Source organism: Trachurus trachurus (assembly GCF_905171665.1).
Source record: "Trachurus trachurus genome assembly, chromosome: 4".
Lineage (NCBI taxonomy): Eukaryota > Metazoa > Chordata > Actinopteri > Carangiformes > Carangidae > Trachurus > Trachurus trachurus.
Genome location: NC_139898.1, coordinates 33,168,366 through 33,178,914, shown reverse-complemented (window position 1 = coordinate 33,178,914; position 10,549 = coordinate 33,168,366). Strand labels below are relative to the sequence as shown.

Below are 10,549 nucleotides of genomic sequence, written 5' to 3'. Positions count from 1 at the left end.
TTTCTTCACCAGGATCAAAAAAAAGAACCTGAATCGACGTTAAAGCAACAGTTCAAACACTGTGAGGAGGAAAAGTGTCAAAAAATCTGCTTCTATAAAGAGAATTCATCAAAGTAGCAGCAGCAGGATCAACCACCTGCTTAACGAACCTGAAACTCAACTAAGACTTCATAATTACCAAATATAAAAACGTTGGAAAAAAATATCCCTCAGGATTCTCTGAGGGCGTTTTTATTACTTCAGGTAAAACTGCTTTGTTTTATATCTTTATATTTGGCCATAAAAAGACCAACAATATGTCAAAATGAAAAATAAATAAATATTAACATGAACATTTTTTAACAAACATATTAAAAAACAAACAAATAGACCTATTAAATTAAATAAATATTGGTCATAGATGTGTTATTTGGCCCAGTTTCATTAAATCTTATATATAGTGCAATAAAATATCTTCATTTCACCCTGAACATTAATTAATCTGTAAAAGCAAAATGGCTTAAAAATTATTATTATTATTATTATTATTATTAAGTTAAATAAAAAATAAATAATCTGACTTTATTGTTATTATGATGTTATTATTGATGCTGTGAGTTTGTGTCGTTTTGTTCTTTGTTGTCCACGTTTTAAAAGAAACTCTTCATCTATCAAATCTCAGCTGATTAAAATGGCCGCTGTGTGCTGGCCTGGGGGGTCATGTGACCCGCACCGAGAGCATCACCTCCTCTGATTGGTCGCTCTGCTGTGAATGGTCCGCACTTTGGACAAGACTTTATGCGGCGGGTCCGTCATGGTCGTCACGCACTTCGTGTTGGCGGGGAGCGGCTTTACCGACGGTGCTGCGATGGTGGCGGGTAAGATGATGGTGGGCGGGGCCGCGGTCGTCATCGTCATCGTCGCTGTTGTCGTCGTCGTCGTGGTTACCGGGATCAGGTTGTTGTTGGTGTTCACCGGAGCGGCGGCGACGGCGACAGGTTTGGCCAGCGTGGTCTGGATCTCAGCTCTCCTGGCCAGCGCCGTCCTCAGCTTCTCCCTCATCTGTTCGATCTGGTCCTGCAGCTCCTGCAGCTCGCCGGGCTGTGGGGGCGGCGGTGGTGGCGCCACCTCGGTGGGCGGGGCCGTGGTGACGGGTCGCGCCGCCGACGAGACAGCAGCAGTAGTAGAGGATGACGACGACGACTTGGGGAGGGAGAGCACGAGGCTTGCGAGCGAAGCCGCCGGTCCTCCGTTCTCACACGGTCGGCCGCCGAAACCCACCTTCGCCAAAACCAATGATTGGACAAACATTAATATTTACGTGTGCACATTTTTGTAATTAGTCATGGTTATCATAGATTAGCTGGGCTAACGGTTAGCTACCTGTTTAACCCTCTAGGTGCCAAAGTCGCATTATTTTGACAGGCAGCATGCTTGGATAAAACAGCCCATATCTTTAAATCTACTGCCCTATATTGTTACTGCTTGGTACCACTAGGTGGCGAACCTGGCCGGGGGGAAGTCTGTCATACGGCGGCCGAAGCGGGCGAGGAGTCCCGCCGGCACCGCTGCTCGTCCGCGGTACTACCGTGACACGGATCGACGGGGTTGGGAGGGGGGGGGGACTGTAAATGTGCTCCAATCACATCCCTGTTCCTTTACTTTGAGGATGAGATGTCAATATAAGTTTTTTTTCCTGTGTAAATATGTTCCAAATTCAGTTATTACTGGAAGTCACGTAATCCAATGGGGCTGCCACCCGGTGACGTCACAATATGCAAATTAGATGAGTACATTTACTCCTATCACAAACTTTAGGTCATAGTGAATATTTTTCTCATTTACACCATAGATTTATTTCTGACCACTTAAAAGCTACAGCCTTGTGAAATCCTGAAATCCAAACTTAATATTTTCCTGATTAAACTCGGGCGCCTAGAGGGTTAACTTTAATAACTCAGTGACTCAATAAACGGTCCATGAAAAAATATTTTCTCCAGCGGATATCTGAGTTCCAACATGACTGAGCTAACTAGAGTAGTTTCATGTCGTGTCCGACAACGGGAGGGTTTTAACAGCTGACGTCCTGCTGTTAGCTTAGCTACCGCCGTTAGCTTAGCTACCGTTAGCTGTCCCCGTCAGCTGCAGCCACTGATGCTTTCTAGACACTGTGATTCCCCCAAACTGAATAAATACAACACATAGCAACACAAAACACACACACTGAAATAGTGATGTTTCTTCAATCATTTCAGATTTGTCTAAACGGTGATAGGGCGTGAAAAATATGATATATAGCTAAACTCTCGTTCGTTACTATTGATCTCATTCAAGTTACGTGCTGGTTTTCTACCTGCTTCGCCACCGGCTTGGGCGGCTCCTCCCCCTCCCCTTTAGCCCCGCCTCCCTTGGCTTCGGAGGCAGCGATGCGAGCGAGAAGGCGGCGAGTGTTGAGGGTCTCCAGGTTGAAGTGAACTCGTTTGAAGTCTCGGGCGTCCTTGGCGGCAGCGGCGGCGGCGGCGGCGTCATCCATGCTCGTCTCGTTGTTCCATTTGGCCGAGCCGCCGGGAGGGGGCGGGGCGGGGGGGCCGTGGGCGGTCGGAGGCTTCTGCAGGTTACAGCTGAACACAGACAGAGAAACAGGGTCGGTCACCTGACACTCTGACGGTTGACCTTCAGTTGTTACAGAGTCGTTAAAGGGATAGTTCAACATTTTGGCAAATTGGCCCATTGCCATAATCCCTATAGTCATAGCAGTAGGTTTGTTACCTTTAATTGTCGGTGCAAGCTGTTTTTAGGACGGCGGAGCAGAGCTCATAAAATACACAATCCAAAACGCTTTGGTGGACAAGTTGTTACCTGTATATTCACCACACTAGGAAATAATCATGTACAATTATGTAACATTTATTTATTTATTTATTTGTTTATTTCGGGCATGTCAATTAAATCATCATCATCACACTTCATCTTAGTTCCAATAATACAATACACATGGCCGAAAGGGAAAGCGGGAGAAGCTAAAGCTTATCTAGTCCCGCCCCCATTACCCACAGAATAAAATCTCTTAACGTTACATTACGACACATGAAGCAAATACTCGGAACTACGTTCGTTTTTGAAATCCCTCCACCCAGCAGCAGTGTCTGGAATGTAGTTCCGGCTGCATTTCCCTCTAAAACAACTCTGTCTGGTAACGTTGTGTTATTATCTCATAGCGTGGTGAATGTGCATGTCACAACTTGTCCACCAGAGCAAGTGGAGTTGTTGGATTGTGTATTTGATGAGTTTGATGAGGGACAGGTTGATCTGTACCGTTCACCTCCATTGTGTTCGCTGAGCAGCTCACGTCTCTGCCCCTGACTGCAGAAAGAACCGGTTGTCATGGTTACCTCTATGGATCTAGTGTAGTCAAAGCGGTGTTTGCTAGCGATGTTGTCAGCCTACTACAACAGTTTATCACCCACTGATGTAGTGTGTGTTTTATACATAGACGGTTTTATAACGGCAGGAAAAAAAAAAAAAACGTCAGGACGGAGGATCGAGTTTGTACCGCGGCAACGGCAACTCAGCCACGGGACAAGCCACGGACACTCACAGCACGGCGTCGGTCAGCGGTAAAAACAACACTGTCACTGTGCGTCCCTAACGTTACCTACAGCTATTTAACAGACAATAATGTTCAGGAAAATACTCACGATTACAAAACTCAGTGTCTGTGAGGACTGAGCTGCTGCCTGGTCAGAGACGAGGGAAGAGGACGGACATGTCTAAAGTCTGGAACAACTGCATAACGTAACTGTAACATTACGTGCATGGCTGAGTATGTACCGGTAATGTAAAACAATATAGCTTAACGTTAATTAATGTCAGCTTGCTTTCCATTAGTATGTGACCTCGTCTTCAGTCACTGTCGTAGTAAACATTTCACAACTCATTCGCTGCAGTTATAACGTTACAGCTGTGCCTGTGAGCATTTAGCTTTATCACCATTCAAACCAACGTATCCAACACGTTATATTGCTCGAAATGAATCACCAATGTACTATTTTCTCTCTCGTTTGCCTTGAAAGGGGTGAGAGTTGGCGCTATTCTGTAAATTTTGCGCGTTTTGTTATTTTTATCAAAACAATTAGTGCAACTAACAGCACAAAAAGACATGATCACGGCTCTTGCTGCTCTCTTTCTGCAGGCGACATGCGCAGTAGAACGTCAGTGACGTAGGCTGATAATCCCTCTATAGGGATTATGAATTTGCCAAAATGTTGAACTATCCCTTTACATTTCATCACCTTTTCTCCTTGTCCACTCCCTTACGCTTCACGTCCTCGTACGTCATGTTCAGAGCTCGATGGATTTTCTGTCAAACACACAAACAGTTTCTCAGTTTATCTGCTTAGGTTCACAATCGTCATTGTCAAGTTGAAGACAACTGGACCTCTTGTCAGATCTTTTTAAAGACGTTTCATCTGAATAAGTTTCTTCAGTTCTAAAAACCGAAATGCTCCTCTAGGTTAAAATACACAAATGGGTAACAAACAAAAGGAGATCTGATATCTTGGGGGGAAAGCAGGGTGTGGGGACATCTCAAGTGATTAAAACAAAGGAATATTCAAATTTACCACTACAACGTCATCTATATGATCTGATTTTTTTTTTTTCACTTTAACCTACTTTTGAACACATTGGGCCAAAATAAAATACACAGAAATCATCAGATCCAAAGTGGAAAAAATACCTCCCTCTGTCCTGATCCACACCAGATGTCTCTATTCATCAGCAGATTCAATCTCTTTTTCTTGACTATATGGGGGGGGGGGGGGGAAAGCAACGTCTGCCCCTCCCATCCCCCCAGATAAATATTCTTTTGTGCTATCACATCTCTGGTTTTACGTGGTCCGTAAAAATCAAATAACTGGAAGAGAGTTCCAAAACTGAAATCGAAGGCAGCGCTCCAGGTGACCTAGTTTAGTTTTTACGGCGCTTTGAAGACGCCATGTGATCTGATCATGCCGGCGTAATCATAGATCCAGAGGGTTGACAACTCTGAGGACCGGCTCCATGGTGACCACCCCACCAAAGGTTGAAGGGATAGTTCACCCAAAATTGAAATGTCCCTCATTATCTACTCACCATCATGTGGACTAAGGGCTGGGAGAAGTTTCAGAGTCCTCCGTGGCTTCTCTGAGTTACAGGGGGTCTCGGCGTAGCAGTATTTGTCCATATAACGGTTGCAAATGGATACCAACTGTCTTCGTAACAAAAAGACACACCAAAAAACATCCAAATACCTCCATGCTGCTCGTATGTAATGTCCGTCTTGTATTGAAGCCCCGAAATGCGAAATTGTCCCGAAAAATCGTTTTGCAGCGGGAGCTTCGAGAAGCTTCCGCTAAAAAACAAGCTTGAAAAATAGACTTATTTTTCGGGATAATTTCGCATTTCGGGGCATCAATACAAGACGGACATTACATACGAGCAGCATGGAGGTATTTGGATGTTTTTTGGTGTGTCTTTTTGTTACGAAGACAGTTGGTATCCATTTGCAACCGTTATATGGACATGCACTGCTACGCCGAGACCCCCTGTAACTCAGAGAAGCCACGGAGGACTCTGAAACTTCTCCCAGCCCTTAGTCCACATGAGGGGGAGGAGATAATGAGTGAAATTTCTATTTTGGGTGAACTATCCCTTTAATACCTGGGATTCCCTCATTTAGAACTAAAGGAGACTTCCGTATGAAACATCTTCATGAACTGAAAAAACCCCAGTTGCCTTCAACTTTAGCATTACATGAGTTTCTCAGTTTGTTGTTTCCACACATGAACCTCTGTGTTCCCCAACAAGAGAGAACCTCCGCTCAATTTTGCACTTTTGTTATGAAAACGACTCAAGGTTGTGGCGGCTAACAGACCCCGACCATGTCGCTGTGACCTCTGACGTCTCACCTGCGAGGTGTGCAGCCAGTACTTCAGGTTCTGTCGGCGGCGGATGTGCGGCAGGATCAGGCGGTAGAAACCATGTTCACCTGCCAGAGTCAACAAAGCGCCGCCCACTCCAAAACACAACAACACAAAGAGTCCTGAGAAGTGGCTGATGCCCATCTGGAGAGTCTGACAGACGGTAGAAGAAGAAAAGGAAGAAGAAAAGGAAGAAGGATAGGATAGGTTTTATTTGTCATTCTTATGCGTCACATAAAAACGAAATTATGTTTCACACATCCACCGTTCGAGATCAAGATCAGTGCATTAATTTCAACAATAAATAAGTAAAACATGTAGCCTATAATTAAAAACAACATATAAAATGAATGATCATAAATAAAAGAGAATAAAAATTATCATTAGATAAACACTCTAAAAAATCAGTTTATGGAATTCACAGAAGAACCGTGATGAAGAGTCTGATGTTCAGGTCATGAACTCATGTGATGTTTCAGCCTTTGAAACAGTTTTGGTGACAACATCAACACTTCAGATCATCACATTCTCCTTGTTTTGCACAGAAAGGCATGCATGGTTATTTATGAATAGTTAATAGGAAACAGACAGACCTCAGTGACGGCGAACACTCTGTTCCCACAGGGAACCACTTTGTACCACTTGTCATGCAGCAGGTCCATGTACCCTTCTGACTTATATCTGCTGATGAACTCGGAAATGTTGGACGACAGAGGAGAGTTCTGAGGCAGGCCGATACCATAACCTGTAGGCAATCATCAATAATCAATTAATAACAGGCCAATATCATAACATGTAGACATTCATCAATAATCAATGAATAACAGACCAATACTATGACCTACAGGCAGTCATCAATAACCAATTAAATAACAGGCCAATACCATAACCTGTAGAAATTCGTCAATAATCAATGAATAACAGGCTAATTCTATGACCTACAGGCAATCATCCATAACCAATTAAATAACAGGCCAATATAGCCAATCATCAATAATCATTGAATAACAGGCCAATACAATAACCTTTAGACAATCATCAATAAACAATGAATAACAGGCTAATACAATAACCTGTAGCCACTCAATGTAATTTCCAGGAATGTCCAATAATATCGGCCAACCGATAATATCGGCCCCATATTAGCATACAAATGTAATATCTGTCCATATCGTTATCGGTTTTTCTGTCGATAATGAAAACCCGATAGCGTAATGCCTGGATTTTGTTATGAATTAAGTAGCGGCGGACCGTCGCTACGTAATTATTGTCGCCGCTGCTTCAGACGCACAGTAATAGTCCACGTGTTCTCACTACACGGCTGTTCTGTTGTAAACAAACACACATGGCGATGGTGCCGCAATCGGACTACACAGCTGCTAAATGATTGGCTGTTTCACTGAGCCAGGCAGAGAGCACACGTGTTTGTTAGATGATTGGCTGTAGCAGTATCGGTTATTATTAAAAAAAAAGGAAATTATGTGCTGGACGGCGGCATATCGGATATCAGCAAATTTCCAATATCAGATATCCCCAGTAATTTCCCACTAGTTTTAGTCTTTCCGCTAAAATAAGCTCAGCCAGAAGTTTCCCTCCTACTTCCAGACTTTGTGCTAAGCTAGGCTAGCGGTCAGTGTTAACTGAAGCATTGATTAAATTCATCAAATAGCTTAAATGCTTCACTACATTGACAACTGCACCGCTAACAGACGCTGTGCTTCTGCCGCCACTAGGGGGCAGTAAACTACAGGCTGAGTGACACTGTCATTGGACGTCACTTTACCTTCTGTTTGTATCTGTGTTCACACTTGACTCATGATGATGTCATACAGGACTGATGGCGCTCAATAAATAAAACTGTTCTGGTTATTATCAGCATCATTACACCTCGTGTTGTTAAGAAAACATGTCGTACTAACACAAGACAGAACAACAAACAGGAGCCCGCCGAGGAAACAACTCAGTGTCAGTCTCTAAATTGTTTAACTAGGGGGGTGGGGGTGGGGGGAGTGGAGGGCTGTTGCTCTTTTCTGATTGGTCGAGATGATGAAACTTCTTGAAACATGTTTCTGGGAAAAATAAAACATTCAAGACTGAGAAGAAGAAGGGAACTGAAGAAAAACCCACAGACACACACAGGCAGCTGACAGCAACACCAACCCCCCAGCCTGGACCCGAACCTGAACCCAGTGGTGTAGCGGTCGTTGGACATGAGGGTGCGGCGTCCCCCCAGTCTTTTTTTTTTTTTTTTTTTTTTGAGAGGAACTAAGCTGGATTTTTCCCGTGGCTATGCTACATTTTCACCTTAATTAAAAAGCTCTGGAGTAATAGTGATTGTTAAAGGGATAGTTCAAGATTTTGGCAAATTGGCCCATTGCCATAATCGCTATAGTCATAGCAGTAGGTTCGTTACATTTATTTGTCGGTGCAAGCTATTTTTAGAACGGCGGAGCAGAGCCGTGAGCTGCTCAGAGCTACGCTACGGAGGCTAAAGGAATTTCTTGGTTTCCCTCATCAAACTCATCAAATACAAAATCCCAAAACTCCAAAACGCTTTTGTGGACAAGTTGTGACCTGCACATTCACCACGCTATGAGGTAATAATGGAACGTTACGAAACGGAGCCGTTTTCGAGGTAAATGAGTCTGCTTGCTGAAAAACTATCCCTGAACGCAACGCGCATCAGCGGTTTTGCATGAATTTCCCTCTAAAACAACTCTGTCTGGTAACGTTGTGTTATTATCTCATAGCGTGGTGAATGTGCAGCTCACAACTTGTCCACAACAGCTTTTGAGTTGTTGGGTTGTGTATTTGATGAGTTTGATGAGGGAAACCAAGAAATTCCCTTAGCCTCCATAGCATAGCCCTGAGCAGCTCACGGCTCTGCTCCGCCGTTCTAAAAATAGCTTGCACCGACAATTAAAGGTAACGAACCCACTATGACTATAGCGATTATGGCAATGGGCCAATTTGCCAAAATCTTGAACTATCCCTTTAACTACATGACTTGTAACTTGTTATGAGTGAGAACGGAGGCTCTCTGCCTTCCACCTGGTCTGAAAACCTTGCAACATGAGTGTAGTTACCTGGTCGCCGCCCCCCAGTGTCCCAGCTGTCCTCTCTGCAGCACCGCCACACAAACTCGCTCCGTAATCTGCATTCTTTTGTTTATGACTACACAAATATACACGTCTAACATCGTATATATCCACAGTTCCATCTATTGTTTTTTTTTGACCGGCTTTGTTGTAAACAAATGCACATGGCGATGTACTATTGATTTTTTGACGGCTTTGTTGTAAACAAATGCACATGGCGATGTACTATTGATTTTTTGACGGCTTCGGTTGTCAACAAATGCACATGGCCAGGCAGAGGTGTAGCAAAGTAACGGGCAATTTCCACTGGATGCTGATTCGTTTCAATTCTGTGTCAGTTTCATGCATCATGTGTTATGATTAGGTATAGGCCTACTAGGTCTGGACTAAAAGTTGCTTGTCTAGAGATCATAACACTTTGGCTTGGACTTTCAACACTTTGGAGTGAATGATTGTGACAGTGGCATTAGGCTGGATAACAATTAAACATTACAGTCTTTCAGTTCAGTGACACTAAACTTAGTGTGGCAGTGGATGGTATTTCAATGACGTCACATATTTATTTCAAACACCGCGTTTACCTTCGATGGCGAACGGCTTCCCGACCGTGGCCAGTTTGCAGTCGGCGTCGATGGAGACTTCGTAGTCCAGCAGAGCTTTGTCCATGATGAAGGCGTCGAGCTGAGGAGGATCTGTCCTTCAACACAGAGAGACACGTTACCACGGCAACCACGGCGGCAAAAGTGTCACCAGGGGTCTCAGGAACTGTTCGATTACTATGAGAAACTTAATTGGGGGGCAATGGAGACGCTAGGTCAGGGGTGTCCAAACTTCTTGCAAAGAGGGCCAGATTTGCTGAGGTGAAAATGTGTGGGGGGCCAACCGTTCAGCCTGACATCCATTGAACTAGAGCACTGGAAAAGAGAGTAACGACACGCATTGGTTCAATGGAAGCGCCTCCTGGTGGAGGAATATGGGTATTGCAAAAGCGCCCAAGAACTGACATCTCTGCATTGTTGGTGAATGAGCAAGGGTGGTATTGGACATTTATAGATCACTCACGTTAATAGCATCATTGAGGATCCTTTACAGATAAACACAAAAAAAACAGTTGTCTACATTAATGTTTCAATCTACATTTTGTAATAAACAAATTATAAGTATAATTTGATATGACCAAGACACCTAAAAACAAAAACACGGCCGTTTTCATCAATTTACAAGCAGGTGGGCAACACAAATACATTGGAGTGAATGAGTTTTCTGGGCGCTTTTGCAACACCCATATCCTGCCACTAGGGGCGCAAAACCCTTACCACGGGAGTCGATGGTGGTGTCGTTACTCTCTTTTCCAGTGCTCTACTTTGAACCATTCACAAAATTAACTATTTCATACTTTTTTTATTGCAAATGGAATTCTTTTCATTTCTTCACATAGAATACAAATAAATCTAAACAGGTTTTTACCAAAATCACCCTGCTTTTCATATTTGAAGAAAAAGTCTGTCTGAG

At 43.6% G+C, this 10,549-nt stretch overlaps 1 protein-coding gene across 1 annotated transcript in view; it reads right to left on the bottom strand.

Moving 5' to 3' along the window:
• Positions 1-720: 720 nt before the first annotated feature.
• grin3bb (glutamate receptor, ionotropic, N-methyl-D-aspartate 3Bb) overlaps positions 721-10,549 on the bottom strand; it is a gene marked incomplete at both ends in the record, with an annotated part of 49,700 nt that continues 39,871 nt past the window's right edge. Inside the window, 6 exons of the mRNA XM_083970951.1 lie at positions 721-1,260; positions 2,333-2,600; positions 4,272-4,339; positions 5,928-6,092; positions 6,533-6,684; positions 9,619-9,734. Of these exons, the coding sequence (XP_083827077.1) occupies positions 721-1,260; positions 2,333-2,600; positions 4,272-4,339; positions 5,928-6,092; positions 6,533-6,684; positions 9,619-9,734 (1,309 nt within the window). The remainder of the gene's footprint in view (positions 1,261-2,332; positions 2,601-4,271; positions 4,340-5,927; positions 6,093-6,532; positions 6,685-9,618; positions 9,735-10,549) is intronic.